The sequence below is a fragment of the Carassius carassius genome, chromosome 20 (assembly GCF_963082965.1).
Source record: "Carassius carassius chromosome 20, fCarCar2.1, whole genome shotgun sequence".
In the NCBI taxonomy this organism is placed as follows: domain Eukaryota; kingdom Metazoa; phylum Chordata; class Actinopteri; order Cypriniformes; family Cyprinidae; genus Carassius; species Carassius carassius.
The window spans coordinates 13471456-13497302 of record NC_081774.1 but is presented as its reverse complement, the minus strand read 5'-3'; the positions used below and the strand labels follow the sequence as shown (position 1 = coordinate 13497302).

The 25847-nt window shown below is 39.0% G+C and overlaps 1 protein-coding gene across 1 annotated transcript in view; it reads right to left on the bottom strand.

Moving 5' to 3' along the window:
• LOC132096397 (amphiphysin-like) overlaps nucleotides 1–25847 on the bottom strand; it is a 37871-nt gene that overhangs the window by 2358 nt on the left and 9666 nt on the right. The window contains exons 3-23 of the mRNA XM_059501721.1: nucleotides 24844–24898; nucleotides 24666–24760; nucleotides 23319–23414; nucleotides 23035–23142; nucleotides 22811–22896; nucleotides 19532–19607; nucleotides 18342–18424; nucleotides 11554–11692; nucleotides 11271–11393; nucleotides 11075–11176; nucleotides 10887–10910; nucleotides 10596–10622; nucleotides 10079–10255; nucleotides 7618–7659; nucleotides 7077–7235; nucleotides 6602–6655; nucleotides 5980–6027; nucleotides 5689–5739; nucleotides 5345–5386; nucleotides 3194–3457; nucleotides 2663–2836 (exon numbers count right to left, since the gene is read on the bottom strand). Coding sequence (XP_059357704.1) covers nucleotides 2663–2836; nucleotides 3194–3457; nucleotides 5345–5386; nucleotides 5689–5739; nucleotides 5980–6027; nucleotides 6602–6655; nucleotides 7077–7235; nucleotides 7618–7659; nucleotides 10079–10255; nucleotides 10596–10622; nucleotides 10887–10910; nucleotides 11075–11176; nucleotides 11271–11393; nucleotides 11554–11692; nucleotides 18342–18424; nucleotides 19532–19607; nucleotides 22811–22896; nucleotides 23035–23142; nucleotides 23319–23414; nucleotides 24666–24760; nucleotides 24844–24898 — 2025 coding nt within the window. The remainder of the gene's footprint in view (nucleotides 1–2662; nucleotides 2837–3193; nucleotides 3458–5344; nucleotides 5387–5688; nucleotides 5740–5979; nucleotides 6028–6601; nucleotides 6656–7076; nucleotides 7236–7617; nucleotides 7660–10078; nucleotides 10256–10595; nucleotides 10623–10886; nucleotides 10911–11074; nucleotides 11177–11270; nucleotides 11394–11553; nucleotides 11693–18341; nucleotides 18425–19531; nucleotides 19608–22810; nucleotides 22897–23034; nucleotides 23143–23318; nucleotides 23415–24665; nucleotides 24761–24843; nucleotides 24899–25847) is intronic.

Genomic DNA, 25847 nt, shown 5'->3' with positions numbered 1-25847 from the left:
GGATGTTCGTAAGGTATGGTGAATATGAGATATTACTTTTGTTTTCTTGAAAATTTGCGTTTAAATTGCTTCTAATTGTAAGAATGCTTTGGTCATAATCATAGAGAGTGTCATTGCAAATGTGTGCGATTTCAAACATTTATGACGTGTTTTATGATATAGTATTCGAATGCTGGTCTTTCAAAGTCTTATTTCGCCTAAAATTAACCATTAAAGATGTCTTAAAATAAAGCAGAAAGACTTTATCATTGTAAGTAATGCCATTGATGGTTGCATGCATTGCAAAAAAAAAAAATCATATTTGTAATCTTTTTCATTAACATTATCAAAGATTAATAGATACTGTAACACATGTATTGTTCATTGTTAGTTCATGTTAATGAATACATTAACTAGTGTTTACCAATGACACCTTGTTGTCTTAATATGACTTTTTGGGGACATTGTCAATGAGAAGAAATTCAGAGAAGAGACCCACTTCATTTGGCTAGAGTACTGTAGTTATCTGTTTTTCTTTCTCTGACAGACTGTATAGCCCTCAACTGTAAAATAAAATTGTATAAAAACTGTATAAATTAAATCTCTTAGGTAGTTTACAGACAAAGCAAATAACACTTTTTCTAACACCATGCTATAATATATTTAAAAATACATTTAAAATGTTGTCCTTGTATGGCTCTTCTGCCTTTCTTCAAAATGATTTAATCTTGCTTTAGTATTGTTTGTTCTTTTATGTAATTAGGTGTCGTGAACTGGAGTGCATTGTCTGAACAATACAACCTGAGTGTCCAGGCGTCATGTTCTCTGACCCAGTGCCTCCGGTGGAGTGAGATATTTAAAGACTGTCCACCTGGCTGTGTGAGGAATCGCAGGAGGAGAGTCCTGTGTGGGTTTTATCCATTCAAAGAATTTGAAGGCTACTGCTTGACTTATTGTTTTATCAGTGATGGAGGTGAATTTCAGTTTTTTTTTTCTTGTGTCATGTCTATAGTCTTAATCTATATATAATTATATTTTCTGTTTTGTTCTTTGAAATAAATAAAAAAAGATCTCTGTCATCAGTTTGGTTTTTTTGGAGGCACCTTGCATAAAATGGGATGCAGACACTGAAAATATACTGTATGTAGTCAACTGAACTTAAAACTACTTTATTGGCTTAAATGTTTCACATGTAGAATTGCCAAAGCAAAAGAAAAATGTCCAAATTTATAGTTAAAAAATAGATAAACAAGAACCATAGCAAAAGAAAGATTAAAATAGGAAAGGCAGCGGCTATTTACACTTAGTGCAAATGGCTATAGATTCTATTTATAGTATGTTAAAATAGCAGGGTTTTCTGCTATTTATATTACTTATTGCAAATAGAGGCAATTATTTGAACCTCAGTATTGTAGTACATTATAAAACAGTATGCAAGAATTACTGAGCGTAAATTATAATTTTAATTCAAATTATTAAATGGATGCCACCATATTAGGACAATAAAGCCCTCTCTCACAACTTTTTGATTATTTCCTTCGTTTTTATTTAAAATAAATGCTTTTCTGATGTGATTTGAATTTTGAAAAGGTCGAAAAAACTGTCAAAAGGCAGATTCGGACCCGGATCGATTGCATCAAATTGTGAACAACACACGTTTTACCATCTGCACTATTAGAGCCGACGACTGTACTTTATCTGTTGTAATTTTGACTAGCTCAATAAGAAATATAACGTGCCATTAAAGTGTAATATTACAATATACACAGTGAAGCAAAGTGCAACAGAATGTTAATATATTGTAAGTAAGATACTACACAGATATTACAGAATAAACTTTAATTTTGTATAATTTTACCTCAGATGAAACATGGCTAAACATGGTTGTTTTTTTACACCTTAATGTTCTTTAATACTTGAACATTTTATTAGAGTTTTCTGTTAAGTATGCGCATCGTTTTAATGCACGCACGACGCGAAAACAACTAACGTCATCACGCAATGCAAATTACAAGCGCATGCGCGGTAAACACATACGTGACGTACATACGTGACGTCACCGCGCTACAGTCTGCTGCGAGGGGTGTCTCCGTTTGATTGGTGCCACTTTTTTTCAGTCTCTCTCTTTTCATAAATATAGGGCCATCTTGTGTCTCAGTAATCGATTCGATTGTAGTTGATTGAAGACTACAGCAGGCTATAGGTTAATTCTGCAGTGTTCTTCTTGTTGGTAGGCCGACTGTTTTTGTAGAGTGTTATGAGCAATTTTTCTCTTAGAGAAAGCTTTAAAGTTACTGTATAGCCACATTATTTTTAAACTAAGTTGAATGTGCAAGGCTTCCGGTTTCAGCCGCTTAGTTACTGTAGCTCTACAAAACAGTTTATTTTGCTGCTTGATATTGCAAATTGGTATTTGTTATCATAGTATGCTAATTTATAATCATAATCAGAGACAAATTATTTTTTTACTGTTTACTGTATTTTGTATTCTGTAAGTATAGTTACTAATCAATTGGAAGTCTTGCATATTAGAATATGGAACATGGATTTTATGACCACGTTTATTAATTTGGCGATTAGCCGCGTAATTAGCTGAATAATGTACAGTCAGCAGGTGATTGTTGGAAAATAAATGTACGACTGCACTTTATCCTTTAATTAATGGTGTTTGCTTTTTATCCACCTTGAAAAGGTATCCAAGAGGCATTCCAGAGGAGATGTCTTTGGTTGTCTGGCATTCTGTGATCACCCCATTGCCACTGGTTGCAATTGGAGATGTGATATCACCATCACGGTCATCATCACCTTCATTACTAGAGGCAGGCTCAATAACAACAGAAGGGATAGGCATCTTTTCCTGAGGTGAGGCAAAAAAGCAACAGCATTACTCAACGTGCAACTCAAATGACAAACCTAAAGGTAAGGTTTGCAAGTACATTTATGTCAAGTAGCTTGGCACAACTAAATAATACACATGAAACAGACTACACATACATAATAAATACTTAAATGTAATAAATTAAAATCAACCGAATAAAAGAAAAATGGATAACACTTTACAATAAGGTTTTGATTCAACATTTTGATTCAAATCTAAGTATCAGAGAGTTTTAAAGTACGGTCCAGAATGGTTCCATTAAGAAACCAGGGTCTTGAATAAAGGCCAAGGCCAAGGCCTGCATACCAAAGTGCAGAATCACAGGTGAATATATACCTCCTCTTTCCCATTGTTTGCAGCACCCTCCTTACTGGTTTCATCCCCTGGTTGGGGCTCAACATTATCAGGAGCATCTCCTGGTTTGGGCTCAGTATTATCAGGAGCATCTCCTGGTTTGGGCTCAATGTTATCAGGAACTTCTCCTGGTTGGCTGTCAACCTTATCAGGTTCATCTGTTGGTATGGCCTCAACATTATCTGGTTCATCTCCTGGTTTGGCTTCTAGTGAACTGGCCCCTTCCTCTGATTTGGCATCTATAGTCTGGAAGAGGTGCTCAGGAGTGAGAGCCAGTGTTTGAACACTCAACACAAGCCACTCATGTGGATGGATCGGTTTATAACACCATGAAGGGGAGCACTCAGAGTGTCACAACGAGGGGTGCAGGGACCAGTTTAACTCCTGAGGTTAAAACTGTCCCTAATGTGGAATGGCAAGTCAGTTCTCAAAAAAAAAAAAACTTGAGTTGACTTGAGTTTCACCAAAAGTCAAGAACCGTACTTTGGTTAGGGGAAATGTTCAACAGATGGCATGAAGGAACAGGGTCGCGATTCATAGTGGATTGACCACTGTCTACTGGATGAAGAGGTATGGGTGAACATTCCTCAGATCATAGTGACTGTATGATCTCAATATACATGTGAAGAATTCATCAAAAATTTCAACTACGAACCAAAAATAAATTTAAAATGGAACCAATTTTTGACCTGTCAGCAAGTCTAAAAATTCCAAAACTGCCAGATTCAGATTCAGCTTTCAGCATTCAGCAGATTCAAGCATAGATGCATAGATAATATTTACACCTGAAGAAAATGTGACCAGGGACCACAAAACCAGTCTTATAAATCTCAAAATTGTTATTTAAACATCATCTGAAACTGAATAAATAAGCTTTCCATTGATGTATGGTTTATTAGGATCGGACATTATTTGGCCCAGACACTATTTGAAAATCTAGAATCTGAGGGTACAAAAATTTTTATTAAAAAACTGAGAAAATGGCCTTTGAATTTGTCCAAATAAATTCTTAGCAATGCATATTACTAATCAGAAATTAATTTTTGATATATTTACGGTAGGACATTTACAAATTGTCTTCACGGAACATGATCTTTAATTAATATTCTAATGATTTTTGGCATAAAATAAAAAATTTGACCCGTACAATGTTTTTTTTTTAGCTATTGCTAAAGACTGGTTTTGTGGTCCAGGGTCACATATTTACTTCTTTTGCTTAGCCACTTAATGAGCTTAGAAAGAGAGAATGTAAAATTACTGTCCCTAAGAATGAAGTCACCATGGAAACCAAAAATAGTGATTGAGGGGTAATAATAGTCATCAGTTAAGTCCCTATTTAAAGGTTCAGTAAGCAAGGGAATTGTCGAGTTATGACATCATCTCTGTTTAATGGGCTTTAGTGTGTGCAACTTTATGTGGATCAAAACTATTGTAACAGAAGAAAAGACCAGGGAAGAAAACATGAAATGAAACTTAATTGAAGGTACAATCAGAAATGGCAGAAACAGTGGCAGTGTTAGTCTTCTAATTATCTCTTATGTCAGAGCTGGATAGTGTTTGTTGTTGTGCTGCCAGGTGTTGCAACTGCTCATTGTACCCTCAAAAATGTAAAATAATACATACACATAAACAAAAAGATGGGTTACAGGTATTGATTAATGCCACAGCGCATGTTAGAAGTCTCCATCCATCAACACGTACTGTTAAAAAAGCATTCTGCAAGGCTAAATGACAACATGTGTGACTACCATCCTGTCCCAGTGGATCAGTTTGGTAACCACACCAAATTTTACATGAAGCCAGATGATGATTTAATATCAGACTGAGACTCTATATAATATCTAAATAATTCTATGATACAAGGTATTCTACAGCACTCACCAAGAATGGAAACTGAAAAGGAATCCAAGTTAGTAAGGAAATATCTAACAATATCAGTGTTTAAATAAACTTTTTCTTTTAAATGAATGTATTTTCATATGGCTTCATGATACAAAACAATTAGCAAAAATAAATAAATATACATATGTACGCATACATGGATAAATAAAAATACAGTAATTATTTAGACAGCAATGTTGAAATAATAGAATGATACCAAAATATATACTCTATTAAGACTTAAATAGTTACCGGAGTCTCTTCAATGGGAGACTCTTTATCCTCAATAGTGCCCTACACACAAAGAAATGTGGTTGTCAGCATTATTACACATTCATTTATTCAAATTAATAATGACACATGCTGCAATGATTAGTCAACAAATCTGTCTCTGGTCATGTCAGTGTCTGGCTTCCCTTCATAACCGTTACTACTCATCTGTATCAGAGCCTGGATGCGTATAAACATTTCTGTGAACTGCTGTTCAACCTTAAAACGTTTTAAAGCTAAAAAGTGAAGCTAATAATAAAAAAGCAGTACTCATAATTTCATAATTGGAAGGCAGTGAAATTATAAAATTATTGAAGTTAAATTACCAGAGACGCCTCTGTAGGTGACTCCTGTGTTTCTTGGACGGAAGCAGATTCCTACATGCAAATACAAAAACATGCATGCTATCTCCAATTTCTGTTATCCTTCCAAATAACACCACCTGTTTTCCTATCATATCTTGCATCTTATACATAATTCATTTGGACACATTGCAGGCTATTTCTACAGAGAACAAGGATTTGTTACATACAGTAACTAACCAAGTACATATGTGACAGTTCTGCATATGACTTGAGTTTCTCTTATGCAATTCATTAGTCATAAGTTATAGTTACCGGGGCTTCTTCACTGGGCTGCTCCTTTTCTATGTCCTCAACTGGAAGCTAAAGAATGGTTGAAACTTTTTTATAAACAATAAAATCTCAGGCTCAACCAAAGTCTTTGAAAAAACTGTTATTTTAAGATCCACTACATAACTGTGCTTCTGACATTTTTCTTTTCATAATGCAAAGTATAAACTAATACTTAAAACTGATCCCAAAGCATCTGTAAATTAAAATGAAAGCAATAAAAGAAATAATATTTAGTATGGCATTTTACACAAATTAACACATTCAAAATGTACCTCCATAATAAAAAACTTATATAAAAATAATTTATGTAACTGGCTATTAAAAAAAAAAAGATGCAATTTCGTGTTATGGGAAAAAAATCTACACATGTAAAAATCTACATGCAATTTAAAAAACAACTATATGTACAGGTATGTACACTTATGTCAGTAATCTCAAAATAATGTTAAGGCATTTGTTAAATCAACATTAAAACAAATCAAATATGTTTTAAATAACAGAACTTGTGGGTTCCAAAACAAATTGGTTTTAAAAATACAAAAGGCAAAATGGCCAACACGTAGGCACTGTGTTTTGAATTATTTTTCTGAGGTACTGTACATACCTCAGCCTGCTCAGCTGCCTCAGTCTCAGCAGACACTGGAGACTCCACAGTCGTCTTTATAAACAAGAGTACACAGATATGATCAATGGCTACAGATCATTTATGATCAGTTTGATGTGAGTGAATACATGTATATGTAGCCAAAAAGATAACACGGTGATCATATCATGACAGCAAGGGCAAAAATCATGTTTTATGCACTGATGGAGAATGATAATGATGATGAAATTTTTTAAAAACAAGGATATTGATGAAAATTATAAAAAATAGTATCAACAGATTGATGTTAATTAAGATGAGGATTATGACAACTTTGATGAGAATGAAGATGTTGCGATGATTGTTATCACAATAATGATGGAAAGCTTTGATGTAAAAACGTTGAGAATGGTGTTGATGATGATGATGATGATGATGATGATGATGGTGATGACTATTTCTGATGACGTTTAGAGTTGAACTCTTTGTCACTCACTGTGGCCTTCTCTGCAGGGGGGCTTGAAGCCGTGATCTCTGCTGGTTGTGTGTCTGTAGGAGGAGTGGTGACAGGACTCTCCCCACCCTCAAGTACAGAGGCTGGGGCTGCTTCACCTTCTCGTTCAGCTACATCACCCTCTGGGGCCTCAGCCTCAGACTTTATATACATTTATAAGAGAACAATCAGAAGGACTGTCCAATGACACCTTTACTGCTTGACCAGTATAAAACCCTTAAGTTTAAAACCACTTTGAAAGATCTAAACTTTGCAACAGTAGTTGTACAGTCAGTACAGTGGGAATTTTAGGCACAATGATCATGGGAGAGCATGGCAACAAGATTATATGAAAACAAGAGGAAAAACTAACTAAAATATATATATATATATATATATATATATATATATATATATTACAAAGAAGCATTCATGGAAATATATAAATGGCCATTGACACTCATTAAGTAAGAGTTTTTTTAAGGGATAGTACAGACCATTACAATCCAAATCTTTCCTTACTATCAAATGACTGTCAACTCACCGTCTTATCAAAGTCAGCCACAAATGATGGGACTGTTGCATCCTAAAACATAACAGAAAATAAAAAGTAGAGTTAAGCGAATCAAATTTACTTGTGAAATCTGAAACAATCAGCTACAGTAGGTTAGACTGGAAATATATTTTTTTAATAATTCCTGTGAGAAATGGTTTAATGGATCTTTTAGGGAAAAGGAATTAGTAGGGATCATTACAGCATTCGATATAAATTGCATTAGGTATATTAAAGCAGTGCCACAGTTATTTTTAACACCGGGTTCTGCATATTAATTGTAAAATTAGGGTAATCATTTACAAAAAAAAAATTATTTGTTACTTGTAAGAATAAAAAAACATATCAGGAATAATTTAGAAACTCCCTCGGGTAAATTTAGTTGCAAATGGTGAGATCCATCATTTTATTCTTAACTTTTTTAAAGATATTCTTAAATTATTTTAAATTCATTTGTTTTAAACAAAACCACCAATTCCATACATTGCTAAAATGCTATCATGCTGGCTGTTGTGTTTGGCCACATTGACGGTAATTCATAATGTCATTAAGAATTCTCTTTTAATCTATTGAAAAGTTAGATTAACTTTCTAAGCTCCTATTTACCTTAGAAAATCCGTTAAAAGCCTTGTTGGACACCTAAACCGAATTAAATAAGTAATTAGCATGTGAACCCTTAAATACATGTATTTTAATTGCACAGACTTGGAGGACTGTAAATTCTACTTGAATTTAGCAAAACCAACAAACTATGAAAGCAAGCAAAGGAGAGAGGGGAGAAGAGGTCTTGGGGCTGTTGTCTGTGGGAGGGGTTCCAGGGTCCAAAGGGTTTTGTAGCAGGAAAATAGTAATTCATCTGCAGGCAGGAAAGGAGGGGAATATTCTTGCTGTAGTCTACTCTGCACTAAGCTAAACAGAGTGGCAGGAAGTCAGGTACCTCTTCCAGCTCTGTATCTATTTCTTGGTATAACTTTCCATATCTCCGGTTTGCAACTTCATCTTCTGACAGGTCTGAGTTCTCTGGCTCTTTATGACAGGCCCGTTCCTCTGCAATCGTACTTTTAGGATTAGAGGTGTCTTGTTGACCAGGAAAGGACATAAAGGGGTCTTGTGATGGAACAGCCTCACTTGGCCAGCCTGCTGTAAAGTTTCCTTGGCCATCAGAAGAGAAGAAGCCACTGCTATCACTCACCTCCTGCCAGGAGCCTTTACTGGAGTTCTCAGAGTCTGCAGCTGGTGCAGGAAAAGCTGCCCACTGGGCAAACTTATTGGCATGTCCAGTTTTGTCATCAATGACATCAAAGTCTTTTTCTTCTCCCCCAATCTCCTTTGTCCCAGTGGTTTCCCAACCCCCTGCCCACCCCTGGTTGATCTCACTGGTAAATGGGTCCCCAACGCTTTCATTGGAAAAAGGATCAGATGTGACATCATTAGCAAATGGATCCTGATTGCCACCAGTAGCAAAAGGGTCTGATGTGAATTCAATGGCAAATGGGTCCGTTGCCCACTGTCCTTCGCCTCCTGGCTGGGTCTCTGCAAATGGATCGGAATGAAACCCACTTTTTGGACTCTCTGTTGATAACCCTTCAGTACCAAAAATATTGCTTCCTGGATCACTTCCAGGAAAGCCACTGGGATCTTGGTCCGAGTTTGCAAATGGATCATTCCAATTCCCAAATGGGTCATCCCCTGTTGCTGCAAAAAGATCATCCCCTGTACTAAATAGATTATTACCTTCAGTGTCAAATGGGTCTGACCTCGGAGTAGATTCAAGAACATTTTGAGGCGTATTTGCTCCTGCTTTGGCTGTGTCTGAATTTGGGCCATCCAAGCTTTCATTTTTAAGCTCTGAGACACACAGTGTTGCTTCAGGCTGATCCCAGTTGGCTGCAAATGCATCACCACCAAACCCAGAGTCAGCAGGGGTAATCTGCTCAGGGACACCATCAACCGTGCCCCAGTCTGCAAAGCACACTTGGGCTACAGTGCTTTGTTCTGGTGCAACAACTGGATTCTCATTCTCGGCACATTCAAGCTCATCATCTGCACTGACCCACCCACCGTTTTGTCCCGGCACATCACCCCATTCTTCAGCAGTCTCGTACTCTGACCCAGATCCGTCTAAATCAACCTGGCTAGACAGGCCCCATCTGGAACTATCTCCCCCTATGCCCGCCATGGTATCCTGAATCTCCTGACCAAACTCATCAGTGAATATGATTCCAGGCATTGGTTGCAAGCCCACTGTCTCCTCTTTATCTCTCTCCTCTGACCTGCAACCTGCCTTTTCTTCTGCCCATTCCACTTGATTTTTAGCCCAATCTGTCTGACCTTCCACTACTCTCTCTTTCCCCTGTCCTGGATGCTGTTGCTTGACCTTGTCACCCCCCACAGCACAGGGATCACAGTCTGGGTTTGGCTCAGGATAGTTTTCCGGATTCCAGGCTCTAACCTCATCTGTGGCTGCCTCTTCTTGAGGCTGTGATGCTGCCTCTGTAGGCCAGGCTTCGGCAGGTGGCCATCCCTGCACATCCACTGCAGGTTGAGCATTTCCAGATTCCTCTGTACCCGTGGTGGCAGAAGAGCCAAAGTCAGCTGCCCAGTTGGCAGTGAAGCAAGCATCTGCTGCCTGATCAAGGAAAGAAAAATAACAAGTAGTTACTGTCCAGATAAGTTTCCCCCATGATGGGGGCCAACAGAGGAGGCACGGGGCCAAAAGAAGTCCGATTTAAGGAGGAATATTTTGATTGAGAACCACTGTACATGAATATGCGTAAACCGCAATACAGTGTCACACTGGTAAAATGGGGGACAGATTTCTAATTTGTAACATTAATCAATAAATTAACATTTAAAAAGTTGTATGCCATATTTCCTAAGTGTTGAGAGCTGGAGGTCAAATCTGCCATGAACTTTAATCACATTTGGAATTGCTTTCTACTAAGACACTCTCGTCAGTCATTACTTACGGGCTGTGCAGGCTGTGCAGCATTTCCCTAGAAATGAAAAGAGATATCAGAGGTATTTGCTGTCAAATTAATGCTTGACAGGAATGCCTATAAGCTTGTAATGAAATTACAGCAATATCTCCACACTTCATATCAGTGCAAATGTATTGTTTTACGAGACCATAAAGCACACGTTTTTGACATCAGGACAGAACACAGGATTCTGTGATCAAGTTACTAATAGCACCAAGATTGTTTTCCTTTACATTAGCTCATATAGATCAAATAGTACAGGCAAAAAAAGCAGATTACCGTCCAAAGATCCCAAGGTAGTGTCTGTAAGAAAATAATATGCAAGAATGTAAGCTATTTCCTAATTTATTAATTCATGTTATTACAGTATATAAATAAAAGTAGAATGATTGCTAATCCATACAAATTTTATTTGACCTGTCACTGTCTATAATTTTCAATACAATAAGCAGAGTGTAAAGAAGGACCTGAGATATGGGTGATTGGGTCTGCCCAATAGGTGTACTGGCATCAGGCTTGAACGGATCAAAATCCAAGTCCAGGAGAGATTCTCCGGGTTTCTCATTTGGCTAAAGTAAGGGCATACAAATAAAATGAAGGTCAAATTCTGTACAAGTAAACTATTTTCTATACTACCAGTAAAACAAGTGAATGCTCACTCACCTGTGGAGATATAACACTGATCTCTGGAAAACCTCCATCAAACAGGTCAATTATCTGCTCTTGTTGGAGCTCCTTGGTTGGAGTAACTTTTGGAGGAGGTGGTTTTGGAGGTCCCATCTTGAGCTGATATAAAGAGATACCATGTGTGCATTTGAACCTCACAAATCAAAACCTCAAAAATACTGGTCAAGGAGAGCATTGTATTAACTTTAGTGCTGCACATCATGAATAAACTGCATCTTCATCCTGAATGCTGCTGTACTTGGAGGGGTTTCAGTCCTACCTGTGAAGGTGATTTGGGTCGAGGTGGGCCAGGAGATGTAGGCCTTAGTGTGTGGTTGGGGCTGGCAGCTGGGCTGCTGTCAGGGCTCTCATCATCAGGTGGGGTGGGAGTCCTGGCTAATCGCAGGGGACCTGAGTCACTGTCAATAAAAAATGACACACAAATTAACAGCTTGACGACTCATTATAGCTTCTTTTATTCTGAATATATTATTTTCACTAGATCAGAGCTCCTGGTGGAGATTTCTAAGGACAGCTTGCAACCAACATGTCCGGGTATCTATTTAAGAGATGGTCTCACTTCATCATCGTTTCCATTATGTCCATGTTCAGTTAAAATTATCACAATGAGCTCTGCTTATCACCTTCATTTCACTTTGAAGCTATATTTGGATGTAATGATGTACATTCAGTGTAGGACAAGTTTAAAAATCACTAAAAATAATAGTTAAATAACAATGGGTTATTTTGTAAATTACAAGCAAGAGAGAAACATTTTTAAAGCATAATTATCCATCACCTACCAGAACAACAAAACTAAACACTATCATCATCCGCCTCAAGCACAGTGCTGTTGAACTATGGGGTCCACTGCACTACAAACCAATTTTTTGCACAGGACATTTACTTATTAAAGGTGTTCTTTCACAAAGAAAACAGTGGGTTTTTTTTCTTTCTAAACTAAGAACAGTAAACCTCCAGTGTGTATACACACAATAATAGTCCATGCTATCCCACTTACCGTTTCACTCTGTGACAGGAAGAACAAGAACAGAGCCAAATCATATAAATGTATGATTAAAATTTTTTTTAATCATTTTTCATTATAACATGTAAGGATGTAACGATTAACCCTGAGCCGGTTGAAAATCGGTTAAAATATGTGACTATTCAAATCAGCTGATATGCTAAAAAAATCGCAATTCAATTAGGAGTAGGAGTTTATAATGTATGTGTTAGGGGAACTTACTGTCTTTAGAAAAGTTTAGGTGGTATTTTTTTCTTTTCATCATGCTTCTTTATAATGCATATTAAAGTTCATTAAGTGCAGCGCTGTTTTGTTTACAGCAGAAACCAAGTAAATGCTTCAAGTGCCACCTGCTGGCAGAGAGTGAATATGCGTCTCATTCAGCTTGTCTGCTGGTTTGGTTTCATGCAGATATTTTTTTATGTATAGTTTCACAAAACTAAAGTCAACCCATTTTTCCTTCAAATTTCGAAATTATACAATCTAATTTAGATTAAAAACAGCTCATGTTGAATTTATACGGAATCTTTGTTTGGATCATGATTAAAATGCAGTTGTTGCCTCTAATTTTAAATGGAAAGAGCACAAACACACCTTATTTTTTTATATGAAGAGATTTATTTTATTTCTGTTACTTATTTGATTTAGGTCTTGTTTTAAAAATTTAATTTAGATTTGTTATTTAAATTCACATTATATTTACATTTTGTCATTTAGCAGACACTTTTATCCAATGAGACTTACAAATGCGGACAATGAAAGCAAGCAAAACCAACAAAAGAACAATAATATGCAAGTTAGTATATTAGTATATTATTATAGTGTTATATTTCAATTCACAAAGAAACGTGCAGCATTTTGTCCAAGCAATAATAAAAGGGACCCATTTAATTTATAATTTGACTTAAATTTTATTTTGTAAAAAAAAAAAATGTGAATTGAATCATGAAATCAAAATCATGAACCGAATCGTGAGTTGAGTGAATTGTTACATCCCTAATATCATGACAATTGTCTTCTTTTTATGTAACCATCAGTGCAATCAGCGAATAAAAACATTCTGTGCAGGTGTCACGGAGCGCTCCGTGCTGCCTCCCTCTGGAATCATCAGATCACTATCTCCCGAATTCTAGGAACTGCACTTCCCATCATTCCAGTCACCTTATCATCTCTCATTACCATCACCTGGACATCTTCAGCTCACCTATATCTGGACTGTTCTTCCCATTGTTTAGTTGCGAAGTCTTGTTTTGCCAGTGTTATTCCTGCAGACAGTTCCGAGCATTATTTCTAGATAAGATTCCCGTTTCCCTGGTTTTGACTTTAGCCTGTTTTCCTGGACATTTACGAACGTTACTCTGCCTGCCCTGACATCTGCTCACTTCTGACTACGAGTTTGGATTGCCCTTTGGTTTTGTCTGCTTGTGTTGCATGTCAGCTCTAAAGTGTCTTCTGGTGTGTTACAATAAAGCTTTGCACATGGATCCAATTGCCTCAGCCTCTCGTTCACAACAGCCCTTGGCCCCTGAGACCCGAGCACAACAGAAGACTTCGCCACCCCCGGATCCAGCAGCTTTACATCATCTCTCTACGGAGTTCTCGAGTCAAGCCTCAGTTATCACCGTACATCAACAACAACTGGTAAAACTAACCTCCATTACTGACGAGTTAGTGAAAACCATGCAAGCCCTTAAAACTCAAGCGACAGCCACTAATCAAGCTCAAAATGCCAGTCCACCTGTTCCACCATCACCCAGCGTGAGTACCGGAAATTCCACGGCGGCAGATTATACTCTCTCATTTCGCACCCTCGCGGCTCAGACGGGCTGGACCGACGATCCACTTAAACTCCTCTATCGAAAGGGCCTGCACGCGGATCTTCAGGGAGAATTAGCCTGCCGCGACGACGACAAAACTTTGAGTCAACTCATGGAGCTCGCTGTTCGTCTGGATAACCTCTCGCGAGCCCGCCGCACCTCACTCAGAACACACTTCAACGATTTTCCCTCCGCCAGCTCAGGGCCCGAACCCATGCAAATCGGCTTCACGCGCCTTTCCACAGAGGAGCGCGAGAGGAGGCGGAGAAACAATCTCTGTTTATACTGCGCTCAAACTGGCCATTTGAGGGCGTCCTGTCCTGTGAGACCCATTCACAGCGATTTTTCTGCGGTGAGTCCCAATACTCGTTATTCTAACTCTCTCAATTTGGAGGTTTCTATGTGTACTACTAATGAATCTCTAAAAGTACAGCTTTAATTGACTCTGGCGCAGCTGGAAACTTCATTGATCTGGCCTTTGCTAAAGCTCATAATTTATCTCTAATTCCATGTGGATCCCGTGTGGCTGTGGCAGCGCTAGACGGGCGCCCCCTGGGGTCGGGTCAGGTCCAGTACACCACTAAACAGCTCACCCTTAACATTGGAACTAAACATACTGAATTAATTCATCTGTTCACTATCCACTCTCCTCTTAATCCGTTTATCCTAGGTTTTCCCTGGCTGGAGAAGCACAATCCTCATATTTCGTGGTCTGAAAGGAGGATTACTCAGTGGTCCCCTCACTGTATTTCCCACTGTCAACCCGCTGTCCATGGTCCTGAAGCAGCCCAGAATTGTATCAAAAATCCAGATTTCCAAGGTGTTCCAGCTGTTTATCACGACCTCGCCCAGGCTTTCAGTGAGCAGGAGGCTTCTCGGCTACCACCCCATCGTGCAGGAGACTGCGCAATCGAACTGTTGCCTGGAGCGTTACCTCCCCGCGGGAGAGTATATCCATTATCCCAACCTGAGACTGACGCAATGAAGGCTTACATAGATGAACAACTCGCTAAGGGCTTCATTACACCCTCTACTTCTCCTGTTTCAGCTGGGTTCTTTTTTGTGAAAAAAAAAGGATGGAGGCCTTCATCCTTGTATCGACTATCGTAGTCTGAACGAAGTTACTGTGAAATATCGCTACCCTCTGCCTCTGGTTCCTGCAGCCCTGGAGATGCTTCGCACCGCTATGTTTTTTACAAAGCTGGACTTACGGAATGCCTATAATCTTATTCAGATTCGGAGGGGTGATGAGTGGAAGACGGCTTTCTCGACGACCACGGGGCACTATGAATACCGGGTAATGCCGTTTGGCCTTTCGAACTGTCCCTCTGTGTTCCAAGCTTTTGTAAACGAAGTATTCCGCGACATGCTGAGCCAGAGAGTCATAGTTTATATTGATGACATCCTTATTTATTCAAATTCCTTTAAAGACCACGTACGGGATGTGCGAGCTGTCCTCCAACGCCTCATCGACAACCAGCTGTATGCAAAGGTTCAGAAGTGTGAATTTCATCAAACCCGCATATCCTTCCTTGGCTATGTCATCAGCGCAGAGGGTGTTACCATGGATGACAGCAAGGTTACAGCCGTTGTGAACTGGCCTCAACCCACCACTGTGAAGGAGCTTCAACGTTTCCTGGGGTTTGCGAATTTCTATCGAAGGTTTATCTGAAACTTCAGCATCTCTGTGGCCCTGCTAACATCCCTCCTTCAGGGGGGGGGGGGGGCATTTCAAGTGGTCGTCTGAGTGCACTTTTGCGTTCAATCTTCTAAAGGAAAAGTTCACCTCAGCTCCCATTCTTCACCATCCGGATCCCGAACGGGAATTCATTGTGGAGGTGGACGCCTCTAACACCGGCATCGGCGCTATTCTGTCCCAACGCCACGGTAACCCGGCTAAGATGTTTCCCTGTGCCTTTTATTCACGCAAGCTCAATCCTGCAGAACGGAATTACGAAGTGGGAGACAGAGAACTTTTGGCTATGAAAGCCGCCTTCGAGGAGTGGAGACATTGGCTTGAGGGATCTCGCCATCCATTCACCGTTCTCACTGACCATCGCAACCTGGAGTACATTGGATCAGCCAAACGTTTGAATGCCCGACAGGCCAGATGGTCTCTGTTCTTCTCCAGATTTAATTTTAAAGTTACCTATCGTCCAGGATCTAAGAATGGAAAGGCTGATGCGCTCTCTCGCCAGTTCGATGGTTCCAGTGAACAGTTTGAACCCACATCAATTCTGCCATCCACACTCATTGTTTCGCCAGTTCAATGGGATATCATCTCGGAGATTACGGAAACCTTGAGGAACCATCCTGTCCCTTCCGAGTGTCCCCCTGATCGACTCTTCGTGCCTCCTGAACTCCGCTCTCGAGTTCTCCAGTGGGTTCATTGCACCCCCAGTGCAGGTCACCCCGGGATTTCTGCTACCCAGCATCTTGTCACTAATCGTTTCTGGTGGTCCTCGTTAAAAGCTGACGTCATCAAGTTCATCCACCAATGCACCGTCTGCAATACTGTCAAATCCTCACATTTGAAACCAGCCGGACTCCTTCAGCCCCTACCAGTTCCTCGACGCCCATGGTCCCACATAGCTGTGGATTTTGTCTCTGATCTTCCTTCCTCCCATGGATACACTGCTGTCCTTTCCGTGGTCGATCGATTCTCCAAGGCCTGTCGTTTCATCCCCCTGGCTGGTCTGCCCAACGCCCTACAGACGGCGGAGGTACTCATGCATCAAGTATTCCGTCTTTATGGTCTTCCGGAGGACATTGTCTCGGACCGTGGTTCTCAATTCACTTCTCGAGTCTGGAGAGAGCTCTGTTCCAAGTTAAATATAAATGTAAGCCTAACTTCGGGGTACCACCCTCAGGCCAACGGACAGGTCGAGCGTCTCAATCAGGACCTCACACGCTACCTCCGTACCTACTGTCATCAGAACCAACAGGACTGGAGCCGATACCTGGTTTCGGCGGAGTATGCCCAGAATTCCCTCCGTAAGCCTGCCACCGGACTAACTCCATTCCAGTGTGTGCTAGGGTTCCAACCCCCGCTGTTCCCATGGGCCGGCCAATCTCCCGGCTGTTGATTCTTGGCTTCAACGTAGCGAGGAAACATGGAACTCTGCGCATGTCCATCTCCAACGAGCCGTCCGCCAGTTCCAACACCAGGCTGACCGAAGGAGGCGCGGGGGTCCCCGTTACCGCCCGGGACAGTGGGTGTGGTTATCCATCCGGGACTTCCGTTTAAAACTCCCATGCAAAAAGCTATCTCCCCGATTCATTGGTCCCTTCCAGATCCTCCGTCAGATCACACCTGTGTCTTATCGTCTTGCACTTCCCTCTACTTATCGTATCTCACCCACTTTCCATGTGTCTCTCCTCAGGCCCGCAGCAGCTCCCTGGAGAGAGGAGGTCCAGGAGGAGGTCGCTCCAGTGCAGGCTCCCCCCATTGATGTCAGCGGCGAGCAGGCGTACCGGGTGCAAGAGGTCTTGGATTCCCGGCGTCGCGGCGGGGTTCTCCAGTACCTCATCGACTGGGAGGGGTACAGCCCGGAGGAACGCTCCTGGGTCAGGTCCCAAGACATTCTGGATCCCTCTTTGGTGGCTTCCTTCCATCAAGAACACCCGGATCGTCCAGCCCCGAGGCCCCGCGGGAGACCCCGCCGTCGTCCAGGTCCTCGCTTCCGGAGCCGCTCGCAGGATGGGGGCTCTGTCACGGAGCGCTCCGTGCTGCCTCCCTCTGGAATCATCAGATCACTATCTCCCGAATTCTAGGAACTGCACTTCCCATCATTCCAGTCACCTTATCATCTCTCATTACCATCACCTGGACATCTGCAGCTCACCTATATCTGGACTGTTCTTCCCATTGTTTAGTTGCGAAGTCTTGTTTTGCCAGTGTTATTCCTGCAGACAGTTCCGAGCATTATTTCTAGATAAGATTCCCGTTTCCCTGGTTTTGACTTTAGCCTGTTTTCCTGGACATTTACGAACGTTACTCTGCCTGCCCTGACATCTGCTCACTTCTGACTACGAGTTTGGATTGCCCTTTGGTTTTGTCTGCTTGTGTTGCATGTCAGCTCTAAAGTGTCTTCTGGTGTGTTACAATAAAGCTTTGCACATGGATCCAATTGCCTCAGCCTCTCGTTCACAACAGCCCTCGGCCCCTGAGACCCGAGCACAACAGCAGGGAGGTTACTAAAAAAGTTAAAGACTGTTCCTTACCTGGGAGCTCCCTGAATCGTGAACATTTTGTCCGAGTGCTGTTCAGCGAGTTTATTCATCACTTCATACAGCTTATGACAGAGCTGGATCCAAAACAAAGAGAAATGTGAAAAAACATTTATAAAAAAAATACTCAAGCACAATTAGTTGCCTTAGGCAACCTTAGTGAAATAAATGTTGTCATTAAGGTACTGTGGTACTACTGAATATGCTGTTGTGCCTACTAAAATTTTAATTTTCATTCCTTTTTATTGGCATAAACTTGTACTTGATCACACAATCATTAATAAAACAATAGTATGTAAAACATAATACATTCATAATAGTCATTCATTATCATCTTCATGAACAATGAATCCTCAAATGACTTTTCTTAATGTGAAATAAAGTAAAACAAATGGTTTTCATTCCTACAATAAAAGTACAATTAATGCATGTGTCAATAGCAATGTACTGATGGCCACATAATGTGTCTAATAATAAACATAATCTAACAATGCAGAATTCCTATCCAAAACATGGTAGCCTTCTGTGCAGACCCAAAATGACAGATAATGACAGATGTGGAGGAAAAAAATATCACTGATTAATGTCTCTAACACTAGAAAAACAAAGGCTAGAAAATAAGATAAAGAGCAATAAAATAGTATTTAGTTATCTATTGGTTTAATGTAGATCAGGCAGTGCATTTAAAAAAGAGTTGCTTTCCCACACTGCATTGTTAAATAGTTAAATAGCCCTATAAATATCACTCAATCGTTCATCAGTGTCTCTTCTGTGATTTAGAAAACAGACACACACACACACACACACACATTTTATGTCTTTCATGAGTAATAGCAGCAGCACAACTTGCAACTTGAATAGAAAATTTCAGACAAAGCATAAGAGCTTTTCTCTGAATAAGCTCCTAATCTTACTATGTAAAACTGTGAATTGTCATAAACCACTCTTGAAAACACTGTAGCCTGTGACTGCTCTATAAACCCTCTTATAGCAGGAACTATTCCTAGGATGTCAGTCTCATTGTGTTGATGTTACTTACTCACTACGTGTCTAGAAACAAGTATCACTCACAAGGAGGAACGTGCTTTGTGGGGTTTTTTTTGCACCCCTTTCATTGTTTGTGACATTTAGGAGGAACATCATGTTTAACAGCTTTAAGAGCTTTAGAAAATAAACCAACTCACAAAAGAGATCTCCCTGTGGAATCGGGCTTCCAGGCTTGAGACGTTCTGGAATGTGCTCACATAGAACCCCACCCGACTGCAAAGAGCACAGAAGAAGAAGAACCATTAGGCTCCAGCCTCCAACAAGTGTGCAATATGTTGAAGAGGCATCTGGACAATGTTCAAAGAGAAAAACAGATGGATGCCCATGATGTCATGAAGAGTTTAGGAATTCAAGAACTTAGGAATTTAGGAACTTTGTACCACATAACTGAAAATTACTAATGATGTGATGCACTAACACAAACCTCTGCACCTCAAACATTACTGTACATCAGCAAGATATTAAAACCTTTTAATCCTTTTTAAACAAAGAATGGGAAATCATATTTGCAAGTTGCTGTTATTAGCTAAAATGCCTCTGCTCATGCTTGTGCAGCGGTAAGAATCATAAAATCATAAACAATACAAATCTAAAGTGAAACGGCCATTTTTTATGTCTGCAACAGTTGTGATTGTATCTACATGTAAGTAATTTTCTCTGTGGTCTGAGCTGAATTGAGCATGGCTGCAGGGCCTGGTGCAGAGAGGAAGCTGCTGATTGGATAGATTATGTAACTAGGCTGTTGCTCCAGTGAGCAGACAGACCCTATCAGCAAAAAACATAATGCTTACCAAAGCATATTCACCACAACATACAACTGACCATAATGTACATACACCTTACTTGTATTCCCATTAAAACACTGTCTACAACAACACTCAAAATTCTAAGTCGTTAAAGGTATAGTTGACCCATCATTTACTCAGTCGTGTTGTTTCAAACCTCATCTGTTTTTGTCCAAATAATAAAAAGTCCTTGGGGTCCAAAACAACATTAGACCAAATTGACTTTCACTGTATGAAAAACATTATCTTTCCATGGTTGAAAAAAAAGACTTTCATTATATGGACAAACACAGAAGGAAAGAAAGTCTGGAATGACATGAAGGTTACTAAACAATGACAGAATTTTCTTTTTTGGTTGAACTGTGTCTTTAATAATACATATGTAGAGTAAATCCGTTATATCAATATAGTTGCATGAAAAATCATTGTAAGTGCTCTAAATAAACTGGTGAATAATTCTAGACACTTACATTCTGATCTTTGTGACAAAGCAGATGACTCTTGTTGTGTAAACCAGCTATTTATTGCATGCAACCATATCTGCCATATCAGTCCTGCTATTATCATCAATGCATTCAGTCAACAATGCAGAAATACACTACCCTTCAACCAACACATCAGACCACTAGCTTAATACCACAGAGTTCCTTTAAATATTAACTCCCACCAGACAAACATGAAAAGCAAGGATGTTGCCACAATTTCTTCTTAGATCACTGCAGCATATTCCTTTTTCTTTTAAAGTCTTGATAAAACAACATCTTACCTCCTTTAATGTTTGTAACCGTAGCAGTGTTCACAGCCAGCATGCTGTGCAACTAATGGATAAATGCTGAATGCTGGGATGTAAATGTACATTCCAGGAAGTCCTTTGGTCAAATGAAATCAATATTATCGGCCAAAGTCTTGTAGTGTCAGGGCACCAGGCTGTAACTATTACTGCCACCCCTCTGAGAGTACAATAATTATACTGATATGGCAAGGCTTTTATTATATAAGAGATTGATGGCTAATTATTGAGCTAGTCTTGCATATAATGTTGTTCACCAGTTAGTGTTGAATGTGAACAAAGTGTCGCAAAACATGACCCACCGAAATGTCCAACTAGAACAATGCAAACAACGAGGCAATGTTAACTCTTTTGGTCTTTTTCGCACCATATAGACATCTATAATGAATCCATACAATATATAATCTGGTGGTCTCATCATATCAAATGTTTCTTAGCAGAATTTAAATAATGAACCAGCTACTATAGAAAGACATCAGGATAAAAAAATTAATATATTTAAAATAAATTTATTTCATAGTAAGTATAGTTCAAATCTATTAGCGTATTTCCTGACATATCACTTGAGACTTACTGATATATAAAATATAATTAAACTTTATTTGGAGTACTGCTTGTGCACAATGCACTTATCTCAATATTGAGCCTAATATGTGTTTTAATGTTTTAATGAGGATTGTATGGTCTTTGAATAGTATCGATCTTAAAATGCAAGTCTACCTAAAGTATACTTGCGATAGTTCCACTTTAGCAAAATCAAATATACTTAAGTATGCTTTATTTGGACTATTTCCCCACAGTTAAAGTGCATTAAGTACAAAATTAGTTGTTCCAATTTAGCAGACTTTAAGTACATCAGTTTAGTCTACCAAAAGTACATTTGCAGGGTATTTTTATTAAGCACATAAATATATAAATGTATTTGTAGTATACTCAGCATGAAATACATGTATTTTAAATACATTTTAGTGCATTTATTTTTCTCTAGGGTAACCAAACCAGAATGCTTTTCATGTAAAACACAGATTTCAGTAGCACTTAATCATTAGATTAGGGGTTAATCATTAGGGTCATTAGATGCCCATTTTCCATAAGTTAATATTATTCTTAAGGGTCTTAATGAAAAGTTAATAACATACTTTGTTTAAAATTTCACAATGGTATAGTGTAAAAAAACACCTTTTTTACCCTGTCAAAATGAGCTCACTTCTTAGCAAGCCATTCCAGTCCATGTTGCGTTAAATGCTAATGAGCTCTGCTGACCCCGCCCCTCTCTTCTGTGGGGTGAAAAGCAGAACTGTTTAATTTAGCCACAAAACTAGCTTATTAGCGCATATTAGGAAAGGCGATTTGCAAAGATTCATAAAAAACCCTTGTACTCATTTCTTCTTTTGATGAAGCTGGATCACGATTGATTCGTGCGACCATAGACGCCTTTAGGTCAATCATTCCCTTCAAAACGAAAGTAAAGTTAATCCTCTGCATCTTCAGTGGCTCAGATGTCAGGAGTAAATGACAACTGCTATGTTCATTATTACATCCAACAACAAAACAAAAATGTTCTTGTCTTCACCTGCACCAGAGTTGACACAATGGTTCTAAGATAAGCCTTGTCAATCAACTGTCGTGGGAGGGGCCTGTGCAGAACTACATCATTCTGACAGGAATCTCAGAACAGCCTGATTTGAGAAAGGATATTTTAAAATAGGGATAAAAAAAAAAAAACACTGGGTGGATTTTTATCATAGGACGGATGTTTACACATACTTCCAACACACATTTATGTTCAAACAACAGCAAAAGTGAATTTTGCATCTGATGACCGCTTTAAAATGTCTCACCTATCCCAGAGTGTGGGCAGCTCATCCTGAAGGCCAACGTTGAGATCATCAAAAACCTTTTGGGCCTTTTTCAAGTCTTCCTCTGCCTATATGCACAAAGATATGGCACATATGTTCAAGCCAAAGCTCAGATGACTGTATCAGCAATTCTATGGTTTCAGCAATTGTATTCATAACATTTTAAAGAACAATTTGTGATGCACAAACAGAAAAGACTTGTATACTTTTGCTATCTTCTTATCATTCCTCATGGTTGAAGTCTGCAAGGTCTCAAGATGGTGCCTTGCACTGTCATAGTCAATTAACTTCCTGCTTCTCTTTGCAACACGTATCTGGAGGGAGGGAAAACACTTGTGGTTACTATGGTTACCTTTCGGCTGAAATGTTCTGCATTTATTCTCAGCGCTGTGCTGGCACATGCATCATCTTAAACAATATGGATGATGACAGGGATCTGAATGATTCATCCCTTAAAACCAACTCAGCATGAGTAAAATGACATTGGAACCTTGAGATCGGGGAACTGAGTCAAATATGTTTCCAGTGTGTCAATGGTAGAGTCTACCAGCTTCTGATGGAAGTCCTCCCACAGAGCATCACAGTTCTGCAGAGGAGACAGGACAGCCATCAGCCAGATTATCCGAGAGCATTTAACAAGCATGAGAGATTTAACAGAGAGGCAGAAGAGAGAATCTACTGTATAACCCCCTTTGAATATTATTCTGCGGCTCCTGCAACATAAACAGATGAGTTTAAGTGCTGGATTTATGATTCAGCAGCAGGGAAATTAAAATCTAATTAGGCTGTTACTCATTCACACAGAATGCAAATCAGATTCAGGAAGCTGAATTCATCGCTCCCCCCCAGTGCAGTGTGAGTAAACAAAAATGAGTGTCCTTGGGTAAATGAAATTGAAAGGACAGTGTTGAGTCACAGCCTCACTCATATACTAAAAATGACATATTTCATTATCCACTATTAATAACTCCCTCCCTCAAACAACAGCATCTGTATGCCTGTGTGCAGAAGGACACTTTTTCATCAGTTTGACACATGAACTTTCTTTCCTGCTTGTGTAAAAAGAGCTGCATCTTCTGTAATTTATTGTCAATAGCAAAAAGGCCATGACACCTATTTCTTTCCTCTAAATAATAGTTATATGCATACCTATATGCTATAGTTTCAGCTATTAAATTTGCTGTATGGGAATTTAAACAGCCAGAGAATTAACATGACCAATTGCCCTTTCTGAATCTATCTCATAAATTGTGTGTGAAATGCATGTGCATGGGCTGCATAATAGACCTTAATGGCTCAGTGACTTGACCCCATTTTCCCTAAAAGGCACAGCATTTAAGTATTGGCTCTGGTACCGAGTACAAATCCCTCAGCTGTGTCATGTGAGAGACAGCCAAAACCTCTTGCCTGTTCTTAAACCCCAGATCTCACCAAAACAGATAAGAATGTTCTATAGTTGGTGAGAATGAATGCCATTTTTATCCTCAAATGAACAAAATTCTCAGGTTATCAGAGGTCAGGTATTTAATTTTCACCCACTTTCACAACAGTTTTTGAGCATATAAAGCTGTGAAGAGAAATCAACAACACCTATCCTTGATCTTTAGCAGCTATTTTGACTCTGTGTTACATATGCAATTACTCAGCATTTCCCTCAAGCCATCTGTATGATGGATCTCATCAACTTGTCACCACTAATATTTCTTATTTATTTTCTCTATAAAAGCAGTAGTATATTTTATGATCCTTCGAAAATATTCTTCGCTGTAAATTTCAACATCAGTATTTTAAATGCTAGTACTAACACATGGACTATCACAACTATAATTGTGGCTACCTTTCCAATGGTCATGACGTCATCTTTGCCGTGCCAGTCAGGCTCATATACTTCATGTAGGGACTCTGTCAGGTTCCTAGAAGCTTGCTGCATCCCTGTAATCATGATAAAAGAGAAACCAGGTCAGTATAGAGTAAACGTGTATGTACTCGCATGTGTGTATTTTGCAATGGTTCACCTTTCACAGCTGCTATGTAGGCCTTCATCTCCCTCTGTAGCCTAGAGCCCTCAAACTATGGATCAGAACACAAAAGAGGAGATTTATTGTCATTTTTATGGTTCATCACATTAGGCATTAAACCACACAGGCTAATATTGATATCCAAATAAGTTTTTAGGGGGGGGGGGGGTCAGATTTTTTTCACATCTGTAAATAGTTTTCTAGAGAAAAAGGCAGTAGTTTTATATATATATATATATATATGAAGAGTTCAGATGCAAAAGCCTCTAAGTGCCATCTGAAATTTTCATCTAAAATTAGGATTTTTATCAGGCTCCTGTATTTATGTTCAGTTATTTCACTTTAATAGCCTGGAAAAGGACCTGCAGATTGCCATTAAAGTAAAACGACTCAACCTAAGCATAGGAGCTTGATAAAAATCCTAATTTTAGATGAAAGTTTAAGATTTAGAGGCATTTAGAGGCTTTTGCATCTGAACTCTTCATATATATATATATATATATATACAGTACAGACCAAAAGTTTGGAAACATTACTATTTTTAATGTTTTTGAAAGAAGTTTCTTCTGCTCATCAAGCCTGCGTTTCTTTGATCAAAAATACAGAAAAAACAGTAATATTGTGAAATATTATTACAACTTAAAATAATAGTTTTCTATTTGAATATACTTAAAAAAAAAAAATTTATTCCTGTTATGTTAAGCTGAATTTTCATGCATCAGTGTCACATGTAACATCCAGTCTATCACATGATCATTTAGAAATCATTCTAATATTCTGATTTATTATGAGTGTTGGAAACAGTTCTGCTGTCTAATATATTTGATGAATAAAAGGTTAAAAATAACTGCATTTATTCAAAATAAAAAAAAAATCTAATAATATATATTTTAATAATATATTTTCTTTACTATCACTTTTTATCAATTTAACACATCCTTGCTGAATAAAAGTATTGATTTTATTTAAAAAAAAGAAAGAAAAATTACTGACCCCAAATT